At 44.4% G+C, this 27882-nt stretch overlaps 2 protein-coding genes across 3 annotated transcripts in view; one reads left to right on the top strand and one right to left on the bottom strand.

Moving 5' to 3' along the window:
• Positions 1 to 1746: 1746 nt before the first annotated feature.
• The window catches only part of LOC122477833 (P2R1A-PPP2R2A-interacting phosphatase regulator 1-like), a 102400-nt gene continuing 76264 nt past the window's right edge, over positions 1747 to 27882 (bottom strand). The window contains exon 12 of the mRNA XM_043571251.1: positions 1747 to 2237. Coding sequence (XP_043427186.1) covers position 2237 — 1 coding nt within the window. The 3' untranslated portion in view covers positions 1747 to 2236. The remainder of the gene's footprint in view (positions 2238 to 27882) is intronic.
• On the top strand, positions 3435 to 27051 carry MOSPD1 (motile sperm domain containing 1). Of its 2 annotated transcripts, XM_043571256.1 has the most exons (7): positions 3435 to 3571; positions 14433 to 14926; positions 15614 to 15871; positions 15983 to 16058; positions 18224 to 18441; positions 23012 to 23173; positions 25189 to 27051. In XM_043571256.1, exons 3-7 carry the CDS (start codon positions 15718 to 15720, stop codon positions 25218 to 25220), a joined length of 642 nt encoding a protein of 213 aa, XP_043427191.1. In that variant the 5' UTR covers positions 3435 to 3571; positions 14433 to 14926; positions 15614 to 15717; the 3' UTR covers positions 25221 to 27051. The 2 variants fall into 2 exon arrangements, with proteins under 2 accessions (XP_043427191.1, XP_043427190.1); XM_043571255.1 differs by lacking the exon at positions 14433 to 14926.

Raw genomic sequence — 27882 nt, 5'->3', positions numbered from 1 at the left:
ACGGTACTGTTGACCTTGTTTTTCTCCTGGTGTAATACTGCGAGTTAAAATAAGAAATATATATTTGGTCTACCTCCCCAATTCTGGCACAAAGCTCTTAAAACTCTCGGAATTTCCTAGGTGATGAGAGCGATAAAGGTGTCTTGATACTTATCAACCCCCCTTCAACCACCCATGAGCTTATGTTAATGAAGTAATTTTTGGAAAGCACTAAGGACAGGGGAACCAACCACGTGACTGGAAGGTTGACCCTTTCAGTCCCACCCTGCTGACCTCTCCGGATGGGAGAGGGGCTGGAGGTTGAATCAATCACCAATGGCCAGCGAGCCAATGATTTAATCAACCATGCCTGTGCAATGAAGCCTCCACAAACCCCCACAAGGACAGTGTTCTGAGGGCATCCAGGTTGGTGAACTGGAACCCTTCCACATGTCACCACGCTGGGCCCCAAACTCCACAGGTACAGATGCTACTTTGTGCAGGACCTCACCTTAAGTATCCTCTCATAGCCTCTGTAAGACACTGGTAATCTAGTAAACTGGTTTCCTGAGTCCTGTGAGCTGCTCCAGCGAATCAACTGAACCCAAGGAGGGGGTCCCAGGAACCTCTGACTTATTGCCAGTTAGTAAGAAGTATAGGTAACAACCTGGACGTGCCACTGGCATCTGAAGTGGAGGGCAGTCTTGTGGGACCGAGCCCTTACCCTGTGGGATCTGCCGCTGTCCCCAGGTGGAGAGTGTTACCCTTAGTAAATAAAAATGCCCATTATTTTGCTAACAAAAAGTGGGCTTATTTAGGAACAGCAGAGAATTGCAACCCGGGACAAGCAAGCCATGACAAAAACCATAGGCAAGCAAGTCTAGGGAACAAAGCCAATGAAGGCTCTTTTATAGAGGCGGGGGGGGGGGGGGGGGGGGGCAGTTGGGAGGGCGGTTGTAAAGAAGAAGCCCATTGGAGTTAAACTAGGAGTTCCAAGTACAGTGGCTTTTCATTGGCTGTGTTGTAACAGTCTCTCATTGGCTGGGCTGTTGCCGGGGGAGGAGGAAGCCTTCCTTCCTCTGGCCCGGAGAGTAAAGTAGTAGGCACAGTGCAAGGTCCACCTCTTCACGTTGGATCCACAATTGACCAACAGTGGTAGGGTGCGAGAGCTGCCCCTGCCAAACCTCCCGACTCCATCTAAGTGAGGTTTTCCTTTAATGATTGTCACAATAGTGTCAGAATTGAGATGAACTGTAGGACACCCAGCTGGTGTCAGAGAATTGCTTTGGTGGTGTTGAAAAAAACCCCCACTTTAGAATTGTTGGAGCAGAATTTTACCCGGGGATTTTTATTGAGTAGATCTGGGGTAGGTTCTGGGAATGTTTTTAACAAGGGCTCCAGGTGATGAATCTTCCCTTCAGGCAAATTGTGGAAACCATGAAGTAAAGCATTATCCTCAGGAATTTGCAATGAAGGCTTTGATTCCTAATGTGGGATCTCAAACACACCTACCTAAGTAGTAGAGTGTAAAGGTTTTTAATAATAAAACAGAACTTACATTTGAAGAGCATCCTATAGTTACATTATCACACCTGCTATAAATGTTACCACATTAGAACCTCCTGAGAGCCTAGTAAACTGGGTAGGCCAGGGATTCTTGTCCCCATTTTAGGGATGAGGAAACCCGCCAAAGTGTAGCTTGTAATATAATTAGAGCAAAAACAAATACGCATTAAGTGATGCAAGAACAACACAAAGCCAGATGCCTAACTTTGCAACAGCATATTTTATAACACGGTATTCAAAGTCCGAAGGGATATAGAGCCCAAGGGTAGCCTGAAGCAAATAGGAATCCAAAGCCTCCCAAAGGGGGAGAGAGTTCTACATCTGGAAACTGTTATTTTCTATGTCACCATGAAATTTGTCTACACTGAATTCTCATGTGAACTGTACCAGTTACATTTTCCACAACCACATATTATACCACAAACCAGTCTGACCTGCAAGGGAAGTACAAGCTTTGGGCCTTTTGCAATTGCAATGCTCTGCTGTCTAACCAGTTTGTTTTTGCAGAATGACATGTGGCTGGGTCAAGATGAAGACGTCCTAGTGAAGCCTTGCCTAGGCTCCCTTCCGGGCCTACTTTGGGCTTCAGATACAGTGGAGTCGAAGGATATCATTTCATCCAATTGTACTGATGTCTTTTCTGGATTAGGCATTGTGCCGGCAGCTGTGGGTCACTCTGAGGAATTCATAGTCTAGGTAGGAGAGAAAGGAAGACATAATACACAACCAGTGATTGCCTAAGTCAGGAAGAATTGCAAAGCAGAATAAGCAACGTTCTACGGTGATGGAGCAGGAATCAATAGTTCTCATGGAAGATCCTGGAAGGCTTATTGGAGGAAGTGGCATTTCTGCCGGGCCTTGAAAGAGAGGTAGGCATTCCAAAGAGAGAGAAGGGAATCCAGAAGCAAAGGCATCAGAAACCTGAGCCCAAAGGAGATCTACTGGCAGCCTGTTGCACGTGTGGGGCAAGTGGGGGGAATTCTTTGGGCCTTATACTTGTGGGTAGGGAACTTGTGGCAGCTGTACCTTACTTATCCTTTCTGAACATCATTAACATTTAATTCCGAGCGTTCCATCTTTAACGATATTTCAAGGGGCCTATGGACAATACAGCGTGGCTTCCTTTCAAGGGGGAGTGTTTTGGGCAGGCAGTGCTGTCCCAGGACCCGCTGTCTTCCAGGGATGCCTAGTTTATTGGGTTAGAGCATTGTGTGCATCAGAAAAGGATTACAGAAGTCCTTCTATACCACGCTGAAGGATTGTAGGGACTTGCGACACATTGAAAGATTTTTTTTTTTTTTTTAACATTGAAAGGTTTTAAGCGGATAAGTAACAGGTCACCTATACATCTTAGGTAAGATAAATCCCTTTGGTTGCAGTCTGGGAGATGGCGTGAGCCAAGGCAAGAGTGGAAGGAGAGAGCCCAGCCCGGAGGCTACTGTAGAGCTCCAAAGCAAAAAGTCATGGGGGCTGCACGGAGCCCATAGCACTGAGGACAAAGTGCAGAAAGGCGGTCAATAAGACGTGTCTCAGAGGTAGAATCAATTAGCCTTGGGTACTCACGGGATGGATGGATGTGTGTGTGTGTGTGTGTGTGTGTGTGTGTGTGTGTTTAAGGAAGAAGGGGGGGGAATCAAGCGTGACTGCCCGACAAGTGCAAAGAGAGATGAGCTGACCCTCTGTAAGAGTCTCCGGTCTCCTCAAGGGGCGGCAGGAGGGGAGGGGAGGGAAGAGGAAGGACAGGTCCTAGGCAGCAGGAAGAAATCTGGAGCGCGGATTAGGAAGAAACTCAGAAACTCCGCAGGCCAGGTGGCAGTAAGGAGGCTCCGCCCCCGGCTCCGGTCCCGCCCCCGGCTCCACCTCTTCTCCCTCTTCCCACCCACCCCCAACCGCAGCTCATCCTCGAGGGCGGAGAGAGGTGGCATTTGAGTCCTCCGGTATCCCAGCAGGCAGTGCAGCTTAGAGACGCTGACAAAGGACCGGAGGAGCAGTCGCAGCTGCTTTCCGAGGAGCCGGTGTTGCCGAGGTGAGTCCCCCCCCCCCTCCCGTCCCGTCACCCACTTCCTCCGACTTCGGGAAGACGTGGAAGTTACGTTGGCGCGAGACCCCGCGCAAAGAATGAGCCGTACCCAACCCCCGGGCTTGGCTCTGCGACTGACGGCGGGGCTCCGCGGCGCCGGGATGCGGGTGGGAGGTGGGAGCGGGCAGATGGGGTCCTTTCTGCCCCTTCTCTGACTGTCAGCTGCCCGGCCGCCCGCGGATCCCGGCTCCGGGGTCGGGCCGGCCCGTGTGTGCCTTTTTCGTGCCCGGGCGGAGGCAGCAGGCTCGGGATCCTCCCGGTGCCTGCCCGGCAGAGTTCGGTTGCCCCGGGGATGCGACTCCAGGGACAACTCTTTGGCGGATGTTTCGAGGAGGACTGCGGGAGGGAGGTTGACTCCCCATTCGGGGTGACACCGACCTCGCCCTAACTCCTCCTTCCCCCCCCCCCCCCCAGTCGGTCCCCCCCGGCGAGCAACTGGAAGGAAATCGATGGGGCCGGAGCGAGGCGTCCCGGGATGGCCGGAGGGAGGTGAAACTGGGGTGGCGAGGCAGGGAGGGAGAGCGAACGCCTTCGTGGAATAGTGACAGGGGGCGGTAGTGGAAGGGGTACGTGGCCTGCATCCGTCCCCTTTCCTGGACCTCCGCACGGATCCTGATGGTTGCACCAGCTGCTCGGCTGTAAACAGGCTCACATGACCGGTTTCACATGGAGCCGGCCGGTGTGGGGACGAAGGCTGGAAAGGCTGGGCCCCAGTCAGGTGGAGCTGAAGTCCTAGAACGGACCGTTTGATACTCCCTCTCCTGCCCTCCAGCCCTTAATCAATGTTCTGCGGTTTCGAAGTAACTGACATCTGCCCTCTCCGGACTGAAGTTGCATTTCTGCCCCAGTAGAGTCTAAGAGACCTCACAGCGGGGAGCGAGAGGGCAAATAAGAAAAACGGTCCCGATTGTTGACCTCTGAGGGGAATCAGAGATGGACGCAGACCTGGAAAATGGGATCCTTTGGATCTTGCCCGAAAAGCAGCCCTGTTCTATCGGAATGCATTGCGTTCTTAATGTGAATTCCAGACAGAAGGGGAAAAGTCTACTTTTTCAGCCAGGGCACACCTGGAATTTAATGCATTCTTGATGATGAAAACCGTGTCCACATTTCCTTTAAGTGCTTGGAAATGTGCCTGTAAAATGCTATATACAGGATACTGACCAGGGAGTGAACACCAACTTTTAGATTACATACATATTTGATAGAAAGCAGTGGGAAGTTTGGAAAACAGGAAACGGGGCCAAAATGTGCCTTTCAAGTTGTTCACGTCTACATACCCAAACGGCATACAAGATCAAACTAGTTTCTGAAGCATTTCTAGAGCTCCCAAAAATACGAGGTTTACTCAAATACCAGGATGTTGGAAAATCTGGAGTTTCTCAAGTCTGTAAGGGGTAGTGGTGATAGATTCCCTTTACATGTAATATGTGATTGGATGTAATGCACAACATTCAGTGCAAAGTTACCCCTTGGTAGGCAAAGACAGAAAACAGAACAGGTAGCTTATAAAAGAATGCATGTTTCTCTCCTTGAATTGTTCATGCACATTTTCTTCCCCAATTTTTAATTTTTTTCTCCTGAAGTTTTGACATTTAACTCTAGTTTCTGAAAACGAGAAACTACAAGAAAAGCTTCCCCATCCTCTAATAGCCCAATAAAGTAAGTAATTTGCTACTCTTCGTTTTCTGTTTTTAAAACGTTTAAGATGGAAAATAGAGGAATTTTAAATGTTGTCTAAAATTTACACGAACCGATTATCCATCCGTGTTGCTCTGAATCTTGTTTTGACACCTTGTAGTGTTCTGGAAAAGCTTGCCCTACAATAAATAGATGAAGTGATTTGCTCTTTGAGGCCCTCTGTTTCCTCATCTATAGTATGAAAGTTTTTTTTTTTTTTAATTTTTTTTTCAACTTTTATTTATTTTTGGGACAGAGAGAGACAGAGCATGAACGGGGGAGGGGCAGAGAGAGAGGGAGACACAGAATCGGAAACAGGCTCCAGGCTCCGAGCCATCAGCCCAGAGCCCGACGCGGGGCTCGCGCTCACGGACCGCGAGATCGTGACCTGGCTGAAGTCGGACGCTTCACCGACTGCGCCACCCAGGCGCCCCTGAAAGTTTTGTTTTAATCTCCAGGGTGCCTGATTGCTCTCAACTTCCATAAAACAGTGCAGTTTTTGATCGGGAACTATTCTTGGACAAAATAAGTTGGTCAAATAAGCCAAGATATTGATATCAGCTGGAAAACATACGGTACATAATGAGAGGTATCCAGAGTCCTAGTAGAAATAGGAAGTGTGCTCAAACTCTCATTAGGTAACTTAGCCATGTGGGTTGTCCCTGTCACCTCTGGATCAGGAAATGGAAGATTTAGCCTCAGCTAAATCCTGCCTCCAAAGTTAGAAATAACAGGTACACCCGACTTTCTTGACCTTCCGGGCATAGTACAAAGTGATTGTTTCATTCACTCCAGCTTCTTCCTGAATTAAGTGGACTGTGTGATCAGTGATGAAGTTAGGATGAAAAGAAGGCTCTGGCAGGGTCTCACCTCGTCCGTGCCTTGGTTGGTTCGATCACCGGAACCGATGCCTCCTTTCAGCTTTTCAGCGCTTGAAATTTAATTTTGCCAGCACATCCAGAAATTGTCAGTCAGTCTCAAGGATTGGATTCACACTAACCAAACTCACAAAAGATTTTTATGTTACTCTGAATGCCAGTTTACCGACTTCCAGTGAGAAGTCAAACTGCCCAGCTGACCGGAAGACTCGTGTGGAAGCCAGGGCACCGTTTGTTCTTGCCACTGGAAACACAGACATTGCGCTCCACCTCCCCTTTGGCTAGGGACCCCGTGGAACACTTCTTTCAGGAAACGCCTAGCGAGTGGTTGATACCTCCGGCAAGGCTGCAGCTTTTATCTAAAAACCGTTGCAGTCACACCTTTGTATGCATATAGCCTCGGCACCTGATTGAATCTGGGCCACCCGTAAAAGATCTCTAAACTCTGTTTCCTCTCCATTCCTACTGCCTTCATCTGGGCCCTCGTCTCTTCACGTCACATTCAAGCGTTGTTTGTATTTTCAAGCGTTGTTTGTATTTTCCTGTAACTACCCCGGAGTTGGGAGCCGGGCTTGCCCCGGCGGCGGCAACCGGTGCTCCTGCTTGAGATCTTATCCAGGCAGTTATCCGCTCCAAACCCGTCAGAGCATCTTCTCATCGCCTGCAGCGTGGTTCTCCAAGCGCAGCCTGCGTCAGCCTCATCCGGAGGGCCTGTGAAAGCGCAGGTGACCGGGCCCCACCTCCAGAGCTTCTGGGTCAGTAGGTCTAGCTTGGGACCCAAGAATTGGCCTTGTTAACGAGATCCCGGGTGAAGCTGCTGCCGGTCCAGTACCACATGTTGACAACCACGGGCATCCAGGATCAAGTCTACACCCCCGAACGTGGCTTACAGGATTTTTCACCATCCCTTGCCACTCCCCCATACATGCTATTTTTTAACCACACGCAGTGCCAGAGCTTCATCTTAAGAGTCCCTTTCGGGCTTCGACACATGTTCTTCCGGGAACTCACCCCCCTCTCCACTCCCACTGCAAACTCCTATTTAAGGCACACCGTCACTTTCTTTGGGCCCCTAGAGCTTTTTAATCCACCGGCATTTTAACGCGGTCACATGATACCCTAATTACTATGTATATCTGGGTTTTGTGCTAGACGGAGTTTTTCGAGGGCGGAGACCATGTTTCCATCCTTGCTCCACCTTCCCTAGCACGGTGCCTAGCGTGTAATAAGTGCTCAGTTAATGGTCCCCGAATGACTTTGTGACTCTAAAACGTTGGAGAGTGCCGTAGGTAGCAACATAGGTATTTCATATAACGAAGTAATTAATGTGGATTCATAGGGATTTCGCTTGGAGAATTGCACATACATCTCGAAATAACGGAAGATCTTGAGATCTTGTAAAACAAAGGTTGGAAATAACTAGTTTAAGAAAAATGTGTTTCTTTAAAAAAATGTGTATTCATTTTCGAGAGAGCGTGAGCAGGGGAGGGGCAGGGGTGGGGGGACAGGGGATCTGAAGTGGGGTCTTGGCCGACAGCAGCGAGCCCCATGCGGGGCTTGAACTCGCGAACCACGAGACCATGACCTGAGCTGAAGTTGGACGCTCAACTGACTGAGCCACCCAGGCGCCCCTAAGAAAAATATTTTTTTTTTTAATTTTTTTTTCCAACGTTTTTTATTTATTTTGGGGACAGAGAGAGACAGAGCATGAACGGGGGAGGGGCAGAGAGAGAGGGAGACACAGAATCGGAAACAGGCTCCAGGCTCCGAGCCATCAGCCCAGAGCCTGACGCGGGGCTCGAACTCACGGACCGCGAGATCGTGACCCGGCTGAAGTCGGACGCTCAACCGACTGCGCCACTCAGGCGCCCCAAGAAAAATATTTTTAAAAAGATGCTACTGGAGGGCATCTTTATTATTTTTTTTTAATCTTAAAACATACACTACTCAGCTTTTACAGTGTATAGACTGCTGTGAAGTCTTTTACTTCGGTAAGACCTCAAAGTACGTGGAAAACCTAGAAAATGTGTAAAAACCAAATAGCCTAATACTTGTACAATGAACCGTTTAACCTATAGTGAACAGCAGAACAGTGCCTGTGAAACACCTGACTTCAGGAATGTCCCAGCCCTTAAAAGTCCTAACAGACAGTACTGGAAATTTAAAGAGGAAGAGAGCCGAGTCGATGAAATGGGAAGGAAGAAGCGGTTTTAACACTGGCGAGACTAGAGCAAAAGAACTCACCGCTCTTAACTGTTTAGTATTTAGCTGGCCACTGGCAGGCCTGCACCAAATATGGCAGAAGGAGATAGTTCCTGTGCCCAGATAAAAGGGAGCGGGCCCAGGGGTGGAGCCCGAACCCTGATCAGAGTAAACACGAGAGCCGGAGAGAGGGGGTCCGTAGCCGGTACACTGGAGCCAAGCAGACGGGTCACTTCACTTGTTTCTGGGGAAGTCTGCTTCAGGTTATCCTCAACCGTTTCAAACCTCAACCCACTTTCTGTACAAGAATCCCCAAGGGCCACTTACTCCATTTGATTTTCTCACAGCCTCCCGTGTCCCCCCAGAAAGGGCGGGTGCAAATGACACTATGCCTTTAAAGTGGTTTCTGTTTGCAATCTCCATTTTGAGCCTGTAGTGGGCAAAGGTTTGGAAATTCCCACTTCTCTCCGAGTCTTCTCTTTTCCTTCTGGTCAATCGAAAGGGAGGAAAACAGAAAAAAAAAAAAATCACACTGTGGGGGGTGCCGGTCTCCCTGGACTGATAGTGGAGAGTGTGTGAGGACTTTATGTGTTTAGACTTTTGTGTGAGTGTGTGTGTGTGTGTGTGTGTGTGTGTGAGAGAGAGAGAGAGAGAGACAGAGACAGAGACAGAGAGGGAGGGAGAGAGAGAGTAGTTTACAAACTGGTCACAAGGTGGTGTACAGGCATCGGATTTTCTTTCAGATTTTCATTCATGGTTGTATCCCTGTGCCTTTGTACAGAGGAAAAGGACAAGGCTGTTCCTGCATCGCCAGCTGCCAGCTGCACTGTCTCCCCGTAAGGCTGGGGCTCTTCGGGAACCTAGGCGGCCACTGAGGAGCCAGGGCTGATGACAAGGGAGAGGGGCAGGAGAGCGGGCGGGAGGTGTGGGGAGAGACAGCTGGGAGCGCGTGTTCTCTGTTCTCTCACCTGAACCCCTGGCAAGCAGCCACCATAGATTTACTGCTCCCTTAACTGGGATCCTTTCCCTGTCTTTTATGGACAAAGTGCGCTCAGCTGTGAGGTACAGGAATGTTCCTTGATGGGAGAGACTGTTATCAGTAGACGCCCGTAGGCAAAGCTGCTAAGTGCCCGAGGTTGGGTCCGTGTAGGATGCCCCCAAACCCAAGCCGACAAAAACCCCACAGAAACACAATATGGCATTATGCTTCAAGCCTGGGCCGTCAGAAGTAATCCACACAAAGCCAATGTCAGGATATGCCACGAATACAGTAAGTACAGTAAAAGATCACGTGACAAAATCAGTGAGATCTGTATAGATCAGGGACGTAGAGGGGAGACCACAAAGGGGAAATCTGAAGTAGGCTTTGAAGAATGCAGAACGTTTCTGGTGTCCAGAGAGGAAGAATAAAATAAACCTTGGGTACCCATGCCCTAGTGAATAGCTACTGACAGCCGTAACTATTCTTTCATAACCCGGAACAGAAAGCGTGCTCAACTTAGTAAGTGAAATCGGCTCTCGGTTTCTTTGTAAAACTGAAAAGGAAACACACACACATCAGGACTTGAATTTGGGATCCTCCTTTTGAGAGCTCTTCTCTCCTGGAAAAGCAGGGAGATTTTGTAGAGATGAGGGCACATGTGACAGGGAGCGCACCGGAGGCAGGACTTTGGGAATGAGACCCAGAGGAGATGGTTACTGTACAGGGAAGTGTGGGTCTGGAGACCAGAGATTCGCCACCAGTACCCTGTGCAACCTCGGGTAAGTCCCTTAACTCTCCTGGGCGTGCTCTCCTCTTGGGTCAAATGAGAAGGGCTGAGAGCTAACATTCTTTGACTTGGTGTGTCTTTGATTTGGGGAAAGCGACCTCCTCAACCGATCTGTAGTGAGGCTTTACCGGCTTTAGTATATCATCTCTCCCCCAGAATTTTTGCACTTTATCATTTTGCGATATGGACAGAAGCAAAGAGAAAGCGTTAGTCTCTGGAAAACCATCAGTTAGAGGCAGGTGTTAGGCTTCATTATGTTTGTTGGCAAAGGCTCTAACGTTGCCCTTGGTGACCTGGTGCTAATTCCTCTCCGGTTTCCATTGGTTGGAGTTCGAGAGGCAATTTACATCTCAGCCAAGGTACGTGCGAAATGGGAACGGGGCTACAAAAAAGAAATAATAAAGTGCTAAAGCCGACGAAACACTTCTTTCTTTAATGGTGACTGGGGGATGGACAGCCTATTCATAATTCATGGGAAAAGGTGTACGTATCCAACTCGTAGAGAGAAAGCTTCGAAATGAGAAGGATAAGAATTCTGAGCCATTATGGAGAGCTAGCAAAACTTGCACTCCGACGTATGCCAGTGAACCTCCCCCTAGGGTTAGAAGCAAGAGTTTAGTGCTTGTTCTGTGTGGTTAACTCTGACTTCCCAGTCAGATTTATAAAGCGTGTCCTACTCCTGTGTAACAGAACGTTGCACGTTTTCCTCAGGTTGCCACCCATCTTAGACCTTTGTTTTTCTCACTGTGATGTGTTTCTGTTGCATATACAATCATTTTAGGGGCGCCTGGATGGCTCAGTCGGTTGAGCGTCCGACTTCGGCTCAGGTCATGATCTCGCCGTCTGTGAGTTCGAGCCCCGCGTCGGGCTCTGTGCTGACAGCTCGGCGCCTGGAGCCTGTTTCAGATTCTGTGTCTCCCTCTCTCTCTGCCCCTCCCCCGCTCATGCTCTGTCTCTGTCAAAAAATAAACATTAAAAAAAATAAAACAAAATTATTTTAAAGAATTGCAGTCGTTGTATTTAACAGTTGAGGGCTTTCAGTGTTATTAAAGGATCATGAATTGGAAAATGCAATTAATGGAGATTTGTCACACATTGTTTCTAAATTCCTTCTTGAGTTTCAACACTGGCACCTTTTCCGAATTAGGCCCTGGTAGAGTGGTTGTTTAATGCGAGTTTTCATTTAATTTAATATAACTTAATCTAATTTTCTTTTCTTTATTTTTTATTTTAGGGAGAGAGTGAGCACACTCAGGGCGGAGGGAGGAAGGGACCGCGCGAGAGAGAGAGAGAGAGAGACAGACAGACAGACAGAGAGAGAGAGAGAGACAGACAGAGAGAAGGAGAATGAGAATGAATGACTCTCAGGCAGGTTCCATGCTCAGTGCACAGCCTGATGTGGGGCTCAGCCCCACAACCCTGGGATCATGACCTGAGCTGAAATCAAGAGTCGGATGCTTAACCGACTGAGCCACCCAGGCGCCCCCTCAAATTTTTGTTGTAAACTTTTGAATAGGTATTCAAGGGTTCAGAATTCAAAAGGTACAAAAAGTGATCCAGAGAAACCTCCCCTCCAACCCTATCCCCAGCCACTCAGTTTGTCTCTCCAGGGGCCGCCCTGGCTATCCTTCCACAGATACTTGACCCACGGCCAGGAAATGTCCCTCTACCGCACAAGCGGCAGCATACTCTATACTCCGCATCGTGCCTTGCTTTCCCCACCTAACGCTACCCTTGAAGATCAGTCCATATCCACACTACACAAAGAGCTTTCTCCTCTTTTTTTAAAAAGTTTTTTTCACGTTTATATATTTTTGAGAGACAGAGCGCGAGCAGGGGAGGGGCAGAGAGAGAGGGAGACGCAGAATCCGAAGCGGGCTCCGGGCTGTCAGCACAGAACCTGACGTGGGGCTCGATCGAACTCAGGGACCGTGAGATCACGACCTGAGCCGACGTTGGACACTTAACCGACTGAGCCACCCAGGCGCCCCAAGAGCTGCCTCTTCTTGACAGGCGCCTCGTATCCCAATGATTGGCTGTATCATACTTTATGTTATGACTCCCCTATTAAGGGACAGTTGGGCTGTTTCCAGTCTTTTACTATTGACGACAGCTAGCCCTTATTGAGTGTTGGGCTTTGTTCTGTGTGCTTCACATAAATTATTTAATCCTCAGTACTGAGGATTAAAAAACCTCCACATGCATAATTTCACACAAGAGGAATATTGATGGTGGATAAATTCCTAGAAGCAGAGTCTCTAGCACCAAGGACATGTGCGTTCATTTCTTACCAGCTATAGTCAGTGAGCCAGTTTATAGCCCTGTCAGCAAGGTTAAGAGCGTGCCTGGTTGCTTCCACCATGTGCTATCAAACTTTTTAAAAAATATTTTTTAAATGTTTATTTATTTATTTTGAAAGAAAGAGCGAGAGAGCATGTACGCACGAGCAGGGGAGGGGCAGAGAGAGGGAGAGAGGATCCCAAGCAGGCTCTGCGCTGCCAGCAGCGTGGGATCGAGCCCCGCATCGGGGATCGTGAGATCGGGACCTGAGCCGAAATCAAGAGTCAGATGCTTAACTGACTGAGCCACCCAGCACCCAGTATGTCAGTTTCTATAAAATATTGTAGCATTTGCTCATTTTCATAGAGTGCTTTTTCATAGTGCTTTATATTTCCTCTACATACAGTAGGGGAGTTAGACATGGCCTGTGATTGAAAATGTTCTTTTGGCTTTGCTTAAAAGTTTTCTTGTCTTGCAGTGTTTTAAGAGTTTTTATATAGTTGAATTTATCAATATATTTTGGTTTCTGGTTGTTAGAAAGCCTCAGATTATATAAAAAAAATGACCCATGGTTTCTGGTGTTTTATGGTTTTATTTCTCTACATTTCAAACTTGGATCCATTTGGAATTTACCCTAATAAAATTTTAGAATTTTCCAAGGTGTTAGGAAGAAATTCGACTATTTTCCTCCCCCTAGTTGGATTCCTGGTTTTACCAACATTTATCGACTAACCTATTTTCCATAAATCAGAGGCCATCCCACCTTTTACCCTCAGCGAAATTCTCATCCTAACATAGTTTCAGAATGAGATGTTGAATACCATTTAGTGAGGGCAAACTTGTTTGTTCTGTTTCTAATAGCCAAGCTTACGAAGCAAGTAATAGAGCTAATTATTTTCTGTCAAAAACAATATGCCAGACTTCTGAGAGCACATTGTCCAAATAGAAATGTGTATGGCTCTTAGCAGACAGAAAAGTCGTGAAAGAAAAGACGGAAAGTCGTGGCAAATAAAAACTCAAAATTAGAATGATTTCACCAGATGTTCCTCAGAATGATCTTACTTTTATTGTATGACAACGGACAGTTTGGTAGCGTGGAGACGCCGGGCTGAGGGCAGGAGGCCTGCTGACTTTATTGTCTCTGTCTAGTCTCTTCCTCATTTAATAACCCCAGCAAACACTTAGAACATTGCCTGGCCTACAGTAAGTGCTAAAAGCGTTGCATGTCTTAATTAATTCAGTATGTGTAATTAATAACAAGTTTGTAATCTGTGATGAATTATACACATATTAAATGTTATTACTAATAGAAATGTCAATAGGCCCTTTCAGCTTGGTCAAAAAAACCCCAAACCCCAAACCACCCCACAGCTGTCATGAGCTACATGTGTGCCACAAAGGATAAGGATAAGTCAAATGATGATCCGGGAAAGCTTGGAGATTATGACCTTCCCAATGTTGTCCCTCACCTCCGCATTTCTGCGACTTGGCATAGGCCGTTCCCTCGGTCAGAGAGCCTTTCCTACCTGTGGCCCCCACCCTCCCCCCAGACACAGAAGTATATGTCTTTTTTTTCTTTAGGAACTACCTCAAATGTCGTCCCTTGGCCCCTCTTCCAGGAAGACTAACTCAGGTAGTCTTGTAAATGCCTAGCACTTTTATATAGAGTGGTATGCCTCATGACAGGGGTAGATTAAATATTGTTCCATCAGTTAGACTCGAGTCTTTTGAGGTCAGGGCCGCCTGTGTATCTCTGCACAGCCCCTGACATAGTTGCTGGCTTATAACAGGTGTTCAACTGAAAGGAAAGAATAAAAACGTGTATCCGTGATTACACAGTATCTTCCTTGATGAAAGTTAGAAAGGCCTCAGGCAGAATCAGCACACAGGCCCCTGATAGCTGGTAAAACCAAACAGCTTAATCTTCTGTTCTATTTCTCTTTGACTGCGTGGGAACCTGAACGCAAAGTATTAAGTGGTGTATGGCCTATTTTAAAGGTATGCTCTACCGAGTGAAAAATCAGACATTTCCTGTGATCGCGTCGTTCCAGCTTCTGCATTTTCAAAAGCCACATTCTTAGGATGGTAGCTAAATCGGAACGCTGTTGATTAAAATTAGCCCGAGAAACAAACACAGAAACATCACACACACCAGACCGTCAGACTTCTGCCAGCCACAACTATTCAGAACATACTCGAGAACCCCAGAAGGAATCCAAAAGGTCTCTAGGTTGGAAGCAAATAGTTCTCACGAAGCCTGTGTACTTGACGTAGGAGGGGAGGCACAGTGCCACTTGCATGCCACAGCCTATTTACTGACTTTGAATTTTCATAGAAGACTCCCAAGGACTCCTTAACAAGTCTGGATATTCGGCTTCCTTTCAAGACATTTTTGCTTGTCTTGGGTTTTCGGTAGAAAAAAGATGAAAAGAACTCTTCCACCCATGCGGCCAGAAAGCACTAACTAAAGCATGGTTGAAATGAGTGTGAAAGTAAGTCTCATGTTTTTCTCCCACAAATCACGGAAACTTCCTTTGTTTTATACTTTTTAGTCTTTAAGAAGTCTGGTTAGCTCACATAAAGTCAGGTGTGACAATACTTGATTTATTCTTTTTTAGAGAAGTTTGTTTATTTAAGAGGGAGTGCGAGCGGGGGAGGGGCAGACAGAGGGAGAAAAAGAGAGAGAGAGAGAGAGAGAGAGAGGGAGGGAGAATTTCAGACAGGCTCCATGCCGAGCGTGGAGCCTGACACGGGGGTTCAGTCCCACAACCCTGGGATCGTGACCTGAGCCAAAATCCAGGGTCGGATGCTCAACCGACCGAGCCACTCAGGCGCCCCCGATTTATTCCACTTCTTAAGAAATCCGAGGTTTTAAAAGAGTGCTGTCCGTGATCGCACCTCTTTGAAAGAGGGTGATTAATCTGAGGTAGAAACACTTCTTTATCCTAGCATTTATGTAATTTATCATAGGTTGAAATCTTGAATGTGAAGGAGGGTGTGTAAATTTCTTTGCATAGTTTGGTACTGACCGTATAAGTAGGCCAAGAGGAAAAGTCAAACGGTGTCTTTAAAATGATTTGGGGACCTATTTTAATGCAAGCTGAACATGCTTTTTTGTGGAGGGACAACAAATGAAAACAGGCATCATTCGATTTCCTTCTCTCTTCTTCTCTTTCTAGATTGCCAAAATGCTTTGGAGTTTTTAACTAACTGACTTAAGAAAAGTCCAAAATAGATTTGAGACTGTAAAAACAGAAGCTGCAGCAAGGGGGATTCAGTGCCAATGCATCAACAAAAAAGACAGCCAGAGTTAGTGGAAGGAAATCTTCCTGTTTTTGTGTTTCCCACGGAGCTAATATTTTATGCAGATGACCAGTCAACACATAAGCAAGTGTTGACTCTGTATAATCCCTATGAGTTTGCCTTAAAGTTCAAAGGTGAGTCTCCCAGGTCTATTTCATGGAGTTTTAACTAGTCCCTACTAATTTTTTACTTGTAGAAACTAATTTTTAAAAAACACTAATGGCCATTGTGACTTTTTCTTTCAGTTTTGTGTACTACTCCAAATAAGTATGTTGTCGTCGATGCTGCAGGTGCAGTAAAGCCTCAGTGTTGTGTGGATATGTAAGTCGAAATCACTTCCTGGTAACATGTTTTAAGTGTGTTCATATTTATGTGTTTAACTTGAAAAGGCTCTCGTCCTGAAGCCGTTCCCGCATAGGCATTTGATATATTTTGAATTTCTGCTGGAAGTTTTAGTCTCAAAATTCTTAAGAAGTCCCTAAGATTCCAAACGGGTTGACCAAATACTTAATAGTATTTCATGGTGTTGGAGCTGATATGTGTGTTAATACTTCCACGAACATTTCCTCATCGTTGTGCTTTTAGTCAGAGCAGGGTCATTTATGAAGGTAAACTTCTGACGTATTCTTTTAAATTTCTCTAGCTGTGATAGGGAATTTAGCTTTCTTCGGAACATCCTAATATAGCGGCATTTGGGAAACGAATAACACTACGTTCACAGAACGATGGTAATGTGAGTTCATCTGAAATGATTCAGCTAATAAGCCTGGAAGTTAATCTATACACACAGGAAGGAAGTGTGTGACTGCTCATCTGTAAAAGGTTATCTGAGCTCTTCCAGATAATTTCGTCTTAGGGTGTCAGATAAATGATTATTTGTTCAAGCTGTTCATATTTAATTTTCACTTCGGAGCCAGTGGTGACCAGATGGATCCATTGACCAGCTCTTTTTAAAAAAAATTTTTTTAATGTTTTATTTATTTTTGACAGAGAGGGAGAGAGAGACAGAGCATGAGCGGGGGAGGGGCAGAGAGAGGGGGAGACACAGAATCCGAAGCAGGCTCCAGGCTCTGAGCTGTCGGCCCAGAGCCCGACGCGGGGCTCGAACTCGTGAACCACGAGATGGTGACCTGAGCCGAAGTCGGACGCTCAACCGACTGAGCCACCCAGGCGCCCCGCCATTGACCAGCTCTTAATTTAAGCTACCGAGTAAACCATATTTGTTTAAATCTTCCATGAGAATGAGAAGCACACGTGTTTTTTGTCCGAACACATTTTCATCCTCTCCTGTCCGTAAGATGATATATCTTTAGAGGACGTGTTTTCACAGGTTTCTTTTGATTTTCATTCAGTACACAATAAGCAAAGGACTACTCCAAAGAAATGTGGTCTCTTGCCAAATAAATGTGTTATCTTTGACCTAATCGGTTTGTGTTCTCTATTAACAACGAAGCAAAATAAATGGAATTGCAGATAACTCTCATAAAAATTGAAGTGCTTTAGACTCTTTTCAGAGGAACACAGAAGTGCGTTGTCAGCCTTCTGGTTGACAGTGGTCAGACTGGGTTATTTACTTATTCAATTGCTTGTTTTTACCTGTGTGCATAGACTTGCAATTCTGAGTCTAGGTGAGGCTTGTTACGTAAATGATAAGTGTCAGTAGAAGTCGATGAGACTTTTGTGAGGAAGAAACCATCTTACATATGTCCTATTTAGTAACTTTTGCTGCCCACAGATATCAAGGGGGAAAAAATGCCATTGCTAAAAGGAATTTTCTTTACCTATGTTTTCTTTTACTTCAGACTTGAAAAACATTTTTTACATTTACTTATTTATTTTGAGAGAGAGAGCGAGCAAGTGGGGTGGGGGCAGAGAGAAGGGAGAGAGCTAATCTCAAGCAGCCTTTTCCGCGCAGAGCCGGATACGGGGCTCGAACTCACAAACTGTGAGGTCACGACCTGAGCCAAAATCAAGAGACCGATGCTTAACCAACTGAGCCACCCAGGCACCCCACTTAAGAGTTTTATTCTATGTTGCAGAGTATGTGTTCTCATCAGAGATTTTATTAAAACATTTTTTTTAAGTTTATTCATTTTGAGAGAGTGAGAGATTGCACAGCATGAGCGGGGGAGGGGCAGAGAGAGAGGGAGAGAGAGAATCCCAAGCAGGCTCTGCGCAGTCAGCGCACAGAGCCCGACACAGGGCTCAGTCTCATGAACTGTGAGATCATGACCTGAGCCAAAATCCAGAGTTGGACCCTTAACCGACTGAGCCACCCAGGCGCCCTGTGTTTTCATCGAGTATTTTAGAACCACCCATTTCCTTTTGGTCTATGCTGTGATTTTGTTTTAACATCATTAGCCAATTTCTGTATTTGAGTATTTGGGTATAAGTGAGTTAATGTTCTCTTGTATGCAATCTCTGGCTGAATTCCATTTGACAGGCCCCCAGAAACCTAAACAGCATTTATTTTTTAATGTTTTCAGTGTGATTCGTCATAGAGACGTTCGATCCTGTCACTATGGTGTAACGGACAAATTCCGTCTCCAAGTTTCCGAGCAAAGCCAGAGGAAGGCTTTAGGAAGGAAAGAGGTTGTGGCTACTCTTCTCCCGTCCGCAAAAGAACAACAAAAGGAAGAAGAGGAAAAAAGGATAAAGGAACATTTAACTGAAAGTTTATTTTTTGAGCAGTCCTTTCAACCAGGTAGTCTTGGTTTGCTTTGAAAGCCCTTTGGAGGTCTTATGCATGTCTAACTTGAAAACAGGGAGCTAAGAATCATTACTAGAAAAATGATCTGCCCCCTTAAACCTAATGAACTACTTCCAAACCGAACTTAGAGATCTGGTACCCTAACGTCAAGCAAGAGGCCTCGAGCTAGCCTTGAAACAGGGAGAAAGCGTCTCGGCAGCAGCCGAGGCCGTCAGGACAGGGTTGCCATGGCCTTTTACATGTGTGTGGCCTGAGAATGCAGCTACCGCGCTCGATGGGGCTAGCGCAATTTGGCAGTTATATACTTTTGTTTCTGTGACTTTCCCGTATCCTTTCTCATTTAATTAGTTCGAAGAAGGAGAGAGATTGTGTTTGGCAATAGGCCAAGCTTGGTGCACCGTTCATATTATTTTGAAAAAAAAAATCTCATTAAAGTTGAAGTTAATTAAACTAAGTAGATTATAATATCCCCTGTGGGCTATTAATTGAATCCCTCTCCATTCCTCATTTCCTTCCAGCTTAGATATTCAGAAGCGTTACGATATATTCTTTCAACATTGACACTATCCTCATATTCAACTCTTTGGACATCAGTCCTCCTCCCTCTTAACTTCTCATTATCTTCTTCCAACCCTATTATAAGAGGAGGAAGATAAAATTTTCCATAGAAAAACATGGGAACTTTTTGATAGTGATAGATGAATGTGATAGCAGCTGTCCTTGAAATTGCAACATTATCTATGAGGAATTAAAAACAAATCTGCTTGTCATTACATTAATTCACAGATCCCTATCAGTTTGTTCATCCTAGAGTGTTTATTTGGATACCACAGGGAGTAATGCCTCTTTGATTTACTGTAGGCAAGAGTCTTCTCTGTCCATGCAGGCAGTGCCCAGATTTTCTGCTGTACCAAGACCAGGGACTAGGTAGCAGCCAGTAGATTGCTTTCTTCTCAGCAACTGTCATGGACGGACAGGACCAGATTTTCAGCTTTTGAAGCTGAAAGAGAACCTCTGGTAAATGTCGCTTTGATCTCCGATCAGTATTGCGAAGTTGACTTATAAATATTTATGAAATGCAAGATTCCCCCTGTAAAATGCCTTCTGTAGAATAAGAAGAGTCATATAATGGGTATTTGGTTTTTGATGTTACATTCATAAATGCATAATTGGCTCATTTCTGTTTTTAACAGACCAGTTTATTTTATTAAAAAACTTTTTTTTTTTGGTGTTTATTTATTTTTTGGGGAGAGAGAAAGACCAGAGCGCAAGCAGAGGAGGGGCAGAGAGAGAGGGAGGCACGGAATGCAAAGCAGGCTCCAGGCTCTGAGCTGTCAACACAGAGCCCGACACGAGGCTTGAACTCACAAACCGTGAGATCATGACCTGAGCCGAAGTCAGATGCTCAACCGACTGAGCCACCCAGGTCCCCAACAGACCAGTTTGATAGCCAAAAAACATAAGGGTTAAAAGTTCAGTTTTATCTATCTATCTATCTATCTATCTGTCTGTCTATCGATAGATAGATATTTCCTTTAGTTTAAAATTTATTACAGTTCTGGTGAAAATCATCCTAAAAGGTTAAGTAATTACAGCGTGTACTAATTGAGCATTTTATTCTTATTTTACTTTGATAATGATCCTTTGGTATCTGAAGTGTATTAGGAAATTCTTCTAATTGTGAAATCAAAATAGGTAAATGAATGAGGTGATTTCTGTTTTGAAAACAAAACAAAAAAACCTCTCTAAGCCAGCCATGTCGGGAAGCTGAAGGAAGGCAAGCACCTTACTTGTCTCATTGACCGTCATGTCCTCGGCACCTAGCACAGTGCCCGGCACAGGGTAGTTACACAGGAAGTGCGTACGTGGCCTTCGCTAGGAGGCCTGGACTTCTCATCTGGCAGGGCCTGCTGGCTTGGTTTTCTTTGTCTTACAAGGTTTCCATGGCTCTCGCCAGTCTTCAGAGCAAAGGGGATACCGCAGTAGAGCCCCACATGAAGTCCTGACCGAGCTGTCCAGTTAGCGAGTAGTTACCCCAATGCTCCTAATGTGGCAGGAAACCAAGTAAAGTTTTCTTCTCTAGTAGAGTGTAAGGGTGACTGATGGAGTCTGTGTTGACAAAGTAGTATTTGTCGCTTCTCCTGTTTATTAAATTCATAGTAAATTATGTCTGGTTTCCAGTATGTAGACTTCTACACTTTTTCATTGAGTTTCTCTAAGCCGAAATGTTGAAACGAATCGAGGTTGTTTGGGGGGAGGTTTTGAACTGTCCTTATTTTGCACATCCTTGGCTCAGAAAGATGTTTATTAGACATATTACAAGGGCAACAACGTTGTGAGCCTCCGCGAACCAGCCAGAAAATGGTCAAAGGCTAGATCATGAGCGATTTGGGTTTTATAAATGTATTGAAAGGCAGTAAAAATGAGAAATGTCTTCTCGAGTTGATTGTACTAGAAAAGACATAGCAGTAACAAATTCAAAAAGGAAGACAGCACCTACAGTCCCACACACTTCACAGATCTGCTTATGCAAGTGTTCCGTGTTACTTTCCAGACCTCGTCTATGTGCGTGAATACACTCATACGTACGTTTTTTTCATTTAACAGAAATTTAAGAGAAACCCACAAAGCATACTTTTACAAACGACCACAGCCCAGGTTTATTAGGAAGATGTTTTGAAAAGATGCAGCTGAACCTTAGTGAGTCTGTCTTAATGATATTACTAATGAACTGCCCTGTCTATGCAGTGTTTGAGTCCGTGCCCTCTGGCTTAAGAAAATTACAGTCGTCATTACTGTTTGTAACAGTGAAAGACTGAAAATGACCTAAAAGTCCATCGATTGGGGATTGATTAAATTATGAGCGTCCATGAGATGGGATGCCAGGCAGGCATTTATTTACAAGGATCTGATAGAATGATAGATGGTTATACATTGACCTACTAAGAGGCTCAAATATATTTCTGAGAGGAAAAAGCAGTTATAGAACACTGTGTATATTATGGTCTCATTTATGTTAAAAAAAAGTTTTTACATGTTTATGTGGGTATTTATAAAATCCAAAAGGATCTATATCAAACCTTAACCGTGTTCCCTCTGGGGGGATGGGACCGGTCAGGAAACTGTTTTCTCCATCTCTGTAAAACCTTTGCCAACAACCTTGTAGTTTCAGCAAAAAAGCAATTTCCCTTTTGAAAGATTTCAAGCATCTATGCAAATGTCTTTGGAATTTTTCTAAATACTAAAAGTTCCTTGAGATGATCTTTATTGTGGGTTTGTAGCCAGCAGTGTAGTTTTCACAAACAAATGTTTTCCTTGAAAGCCTATCTCTGCAGCAGATATAAAGATATTTCATTTATTAACTAACATAAGACTTGTTTTTCGGTATTTATGCTATGGTTTCATCTCAAGCAGTAATCACTACAAAATCTGAATTTGTTTTCACCTGTGTGGCTTTGGCAAGGCTCCATTAAACTTCATGCAACAGCTAAGGTGTTAATAATTTAGAAAAGCTGCATTTAATAATAAAATGAGCAGCGTTATTTCATTAATAAAACACCAGATTGTGTTGCTGTTGGCTATTCCTTTTAATGAAAGAAGGGGGGTGCGAAAAGCTAGATGACAGAATGTACTGTTACTGGGTTTCTTAAAAATATGGCCATGAATATTGTACACATACAGCCAGAACTGTCGAATAGCAGGCCTGATCGTGTTTGTTTGTTTTTTTTTTTTTTTAATTTTATTTGATCGTGGTAAGAACACTTAACACAGGATCTGCCCTACTCACACGTTTTTAAGTGCACGATACAGTAGCGTTAACTATAGGCACAATGTTGTACGGCAGATCTCTAGAACTTACTCATTTTACTTTATGCCCATGATTAGCATCTCCCATTTTAAACACACCCCCCCCCCAGTCCCTGGCAACCACCGTCCTACTCTCCGATTCTGAGTTCGGCTCTTTTAGACACTTCACGTGAGTGGAATCATGCAGTATTTGTCCTTCTGTCTGTGACTGGTTTATTTCATTTAGCGGGATACTTGCCAGATACTGCTTTTGCTTTCTTCTTGGCTGTAAATGGGGTAGAGCAGAGGACAAGAATCTTCACGGGTAGCTTTAAAACACTCAAGTAGTGCCTTTCTGCTGCTTTAAACATTTTCAAAAACGGTAGCAGGATGCTACAGTTATTAGGACCACACTTGTCTGGAGACCTACCTAAGATGCTCTCAGAAGGCAGTGCGCTCCAAAATGGAGTAGACACAAGAAATACATTGGGGTGAAACTGATGAGGGTGAGGTTGGGGGCGGGGTAAGAATGGTGACCTTTCGGCAGGAGCTCGCTACCTCATAATAGCCACTTCACCACTCTATTCTGTAATGGCCCAGCAGTTATGGGCTTCCAGATAAGTCCAGCAGATAGGTCCCCATGGAATGGAAATGTTGGGGAAAGAGAGAAGTCAGACAGAACCAGAATCCTGGTGAGTGGTGGGCCGTTTATGTGAACCAACTTTGGTCTTAAGTCCTTTTCAAACAAGCAGGCTCGGGGATTTTTGTCTTTTTACAGAAAACAGAACGGTCTCTTCAGGACCTAGTTTACTGACTGTCTTCCTGGGAGTGGTGTGCATTGCGGCTTTGATGCTTCCTACGCTGGGGGATGTGGAATCGCTGGTGCCTCTCTACCTCCACTTAAGTGTGAATCAAAAATTAGTGGCTGCTTATATCTTAGGTAAGTGTTTGGAGGATGCATTTGGGTCCTATGTGTGGGCTCAGAGGTGGTGGTGGTGCTGACACCTGTTTAATTTTTTTTTTTTTTTTTTTTTTTAGAAAAACAGGTAAGATTGCTTCAAAAGCATGTGTTGAGGTGTTGAGGTAACGTGCACTTTAGGATTTAATTTTTGGCTTTTGCTGAGTTCTTTTTTTTTTGAAGGTCATTTATTTAAGTAATCTCTACACCCAACGTGGGGCTCGAACTCATGACCCCAAGATCAGGAGTCGCCCGCTCTTGTGACTGAGCCAGCCAGGTGCCCCTACAATTAGTTCTTTGTAACCTATTGATCTAGCACCTAATACTGTATTCAGTTATCTTCATTTTGCTGACTTTCAATGGTATAAGACACGTAAAAGATGTAAAATGCATGTATTCCACGATCCAGCATTTCTACTTCTAGGAATTGATTGTAGGGAATCACCTCGACGTAGTGCATACGGTGACCTAGGTGAACACTGCAGCCTTGTCGAACCTCGTGAGCCTTTCTCTTTAAGCCCGTTCCCATATTTCCTGTTAAATTATTCTTTCAGCCATCCTAGCTTGAAATCTTACAATTACCTTAACCGAACAGTTACTCGGTACCTGCCATGTGTCGGGGATCAGGGTTCTGGTGATGACAGACCCTGTCTTCGTAGTCTCCTGGCACCTCTTCTGAGACGCCAAGTCTTCAGTATTCTTTCAGTATTCCTTGGAATGCTCTTCTTTTTTTTTTTTTAATTAAAAAAAATTTTTTTTAGAGAGCACAGGTGAGCAGCGGGTAGGGCAGGGGGAGAGAGAGAGAATCCCAAGCAGACTCCATGCTCAGCATGGAACCCGGTGCGGGGCTCGATCCTACAGCCCTGGGATCGTGACCTGAGATGAAATCAAGAGTCGGATGGACGCTCAGCCGACTGAGTCACCCAGACGCCCCCTTGTCTCTTTTTTTTTAATTGAAAAATTATCTTCTAAATATGACACCCTACCTTCTGTCTGTGTCCCTTCTCTTCCTATTCCTCCCCCCCCCCCACACACACACCCTTGCCCTTTATTTTCTCCCAAATGCTCCATCACATTGCTGTTAGACCGATTTCCCTTCTGGTCTGGTTTTACGGCCACCACTCCCTACTGAGGAGCCTTCAGTGGTTCCCCAAGTCCATAGGAAGAAGTAGGAGTCCACAGTTTGGCATCTAAGGCTCTCCACACTCTGTGACTTCTCTGAGCTAATCTTGTCTAGCTGATTCCCTGGATAAATCCTGGATCGGAGCCTGTTGGACTATTTATTGATTCCCCGAAAAGCTCATTCTGAGAGTCCGCTCAACCTCCCTGGGCTCGCTCTTGCCATCTTCCCTCACCTGAAATGCCCGCCGGTCGCATTCTCCTTTATCATTCCTGTCAGTCTTTCGGGCTTATTTCAGCTTTACCTTTTGGGGCACCTTTTCTGACTGCCCTGGTCCTACGCAATTCTTCTCCTTCTCTGTACTTTATCACTCACTTTTTTTCCTTATGCCACTTATTTAGGACTGAGCATATTCTTCCGTTATTGCATTTTTATGGTTTTACGTATGGAGTCTCTTCAAAAGAGACAGGCCAAACAGGAATACTATGCTTCTGTCTCTTTGTGGTCCTAGAGCCCCGGGATGGGCTCGGAATGTGTTTGTCGATGAAGTTGGCGGGCTTTACTGATACTGGAAAATGCCGTGTCTGCTATTGTGGCTGATGTGACTGGATAAAGCGGGAGGTATTTTTGATGGTTAAAAAATTAGCTATGGCCAGACATTAGTGATTTAATTAAATCTGTCCAGTGACTGCCCATTGCTATAAATTGGATTTCTTCTGTATAATATCAACTGTTCACACTGACTTTGAATTCTTGGTAGAGTGCCTGTCCATGTGCTGTGTTTTATTTGCTCATTGGGGCCTAAACAATTACTTATTGAATGGAAGATTATGTAAAATGCACGGCTTTAACTTTTCTTCAATTTTTTTTCTTTCAGGTCTTATCACAATGGCCATACTTAGAACATGAGCAAGGAATTCAGTTGACTTCTGAAGTAAATTTATCTTGCAAATATGAATGTGGACTGCCTTTTATCTCTTTCACTCCATTAACATGCTATAAACTATTGAGTGATTTACAATAATTGCGAATGTATAATTGCAAACGTATAATATATATTTTAAATTACTCTATAATTTTATTTGAAGGACTCTAGCACATTATGATACAGACAGCAAGGAAGCCTCTGAATTACGCCTAGGAAATTATTTGAAAAAATTCTTTTTATATCTAAACCGATTATGCAAAAGACTTTAACCATCTGATATTTTCTCATCTTTTTTTCTAATTTACTTTGATTAAGGTCGTATGTCCTTCACAGTTAAAGGCCTGAAAGAGCAAACTGACCAGCTTAAATGTAAAATGACACTTCCTAACTACAAACATCAATGTTCCTATGTAAATGATACCTTGTCCTCTCATTATAAACAGTTGCCATGGTGTTTCTAAAATAAGTTTCACGGTTAATGTGTGGAGGGCACCAAGAGAAAAAGCATAAAGTGCTGAGGGATCATGCTTATCCTATCCTAGGATCTCACAGGAGACCAGACATATTTCATTCATCTGGTGAACTACAGCACAGGTTGTGGTCCAGACACAAAGCATGTGGGGGTTTTTGCAACCCTCAGAGTTAGGGTGACTTCTCTATTTGGCCTACGAATTCTAAAGGAAGGTAGGCATTTGTTTAGTTAATTGGTTCACCCTGCCTTTACCTCTGGATAATGCTTTCTGTTAACGGGAGGAAAAAAATCACTTTATCATTTCTTCCTAGCCCTTTGCCTGACTGTAAGCAACTAGCCCAGTCTGGGGTTACCAGATGCCGGGTGGTTTATATGGAGATGTTTTTCACCTTTAAACTCCAAGCCAAGTATACAAAATCCTTGATACGTGTCTATTTTATAACAGTCACGGAGATATTTTTTAAGTTTGTATTTATTAAAACAACTTTACCAAAAAAAAAAAAAAAGCCCCTAAAGCACAACTATTTACATTTCTTTGTAGCGTCTCTGATCTTTAACCATATATATGCAGTTTGAACTGTTCTTATCATAATAACTGATCTTTTGACTTAGGGTTTTTTTTTTTTTTAAGTTTATTTATTTATTGCGAGAGAGAGTATGCACGCGAGCAGGGGAGGGGCAGAGAGGGAGAAAGAGAATCCGGAGCAGGCTCCGTGCTGTCAGCGCAGAGCCCAACGCGGGGCTCGAACCCACGAACTGTGAGATCATGACCTGAGCCGAAATCAAGAGTCGGACACTTAACCAGCTGAGCCACCCAGGCGCCCCTTGACTTAGGATTTTTATCTGAGAGCACAATGCCTTGAGTCTCTTGAAAATCATCTTTCAGATCTTTTTACAGAACAAACTTCTGCACCTGCTACTGTAGTATTCTCAAGGAATGTACATAAACACAAAATGTATGCCTGAGGTTGGTTTTTGCAGGAAATAGTACTTTGCTTCTAAAGTAAAAGCTACGTATACTCTTTCAGAGAAAGTCTTCACTGTTTAACCATTTGGGGAAGATAAATCATTAAATGGATCATGTCTGGACATTGTGTAATGACTGAAAAGCACATAAATGTAATCTATTTTGAACTTTGTACAAAAAATTATGTTTGGAGGCTATCCTTGTTTCTCTGTCCCTTTCAAGTCCTCTGTGTGTATGTGTGTGTGTGCACGTGTGTGCATCCGCGCATGCGTGCGTCTGTGTGCAAGCGCACACGTGTGTGTGAGATAACCCGTTGTAAAGGACAAAAATTACTTTTAAAAAATAAAAGAAAATGGAGACCTCCTGAGTTTCACATTGACTTCCACATTTTATTTGAGTTACCTCTGAGGAACTCAGTTTTAGTCTCCTGTTTCCTAAAGCTGTCTCCTATTCCCGTGAGTTAAATAGGAAAAAGAAGGAGTGAGATATGTGAGCTAAAATGTATTGTTTCTTAATTTGCCAAGGGAATTAATTTGTTTAGATTTTTTTAATAGGTAAGAGTCACATGCTTCAAAAATCAACTATAAAAAGGTATACAGGGGCGTCTGGCTGGTTCAGTGGGGCATGTGACTCTTGATCTGGGGGTTGGGAGTTCAAGCCCCGCCTTGAGTATAGAGATTACTCAAAGGTGTACAGTAAAAAATCACTAGTCGCCCTCCCTGTCCATCCCATTCCTTGTCCCCTCAGCTCCTTTCAAGTGACCACTGTTGTTTAAATATGCTTCCACCGTTTCTTTATCCAAATACATTTCTTGTGTGGCTTACAGCATAATTCACTTACGGTATTTTTACCACGTAAACCTTATCCTAGGGTAGTTGAATTTATGAATCTCTTATGGCTTCTGGATTTTGAATTGTAGAAAACCCCGGACCATTCCAAAGTGCCAAATCATGGATACACACACAAACACCAGTTTGAAGATCTAATGAGAATAATCCATTTAGAGTAACAAAAAAACTTTAAAAACCCAAAGTCCATAATCTTTTCTAAGGCAAACTAAAAGACACTCCTGGTAAAACCAAAACTAGAACAAGTAGAAAGACATCTTTTTGTTCTTGGACATACAGTGTTGACATGAAAATTTCCCTTGTTTGTAAGTTACATAAATTTAACATGGTTCCAATAAGAATACCAAGAGGTTTTG

Source organism: Prionailurus bengalensis, chromosome X (genome assembly GCF_016509475.1).
Source record: "Prionailurus bengalensis isolate Pbe53 chromosome X, Fcat_Pben_1.1_paternal_pri, whole genome shotgun sequence".
Classification (NCBI taxonomy): Eukaryota; Metazoa; Chordata; class Mammalia; order Carnivora; family Felidae; genus Prionailurus; species Prionailurus bengalensis.
The sequence above is the reverse complement of the archived record's forward strand: the minus strand, read 5'-3'. Positions and strand labels throughout refer to the sequence as shown.

Excerpts from the sequence above, each read along its gene's own strand:
- MOSPD1 (XM_043571255.1), top strand. The coding sequence starts at position 15,718 with ATGCATCAACAAAAAAGACAGCCAGAGTTAGTGGAAGGAAATCTTCCT. Across the intron at positions 18,442-23,011 it reads TGAGCAGTCCTTTCAACCAG|AAAACAGAACGGTCTCTTCA; the intron begins GTAGTCTTGGTT and ends GTCTTTTTACAG. Across the intron at positions 23,174-25,188 it reads AGTGGCTGCTTATATCTTAG|GTCTTATCACAATGGCCATA; the intron begins GTAAGTGTTTGG and ends TTTTTCTTTCAG.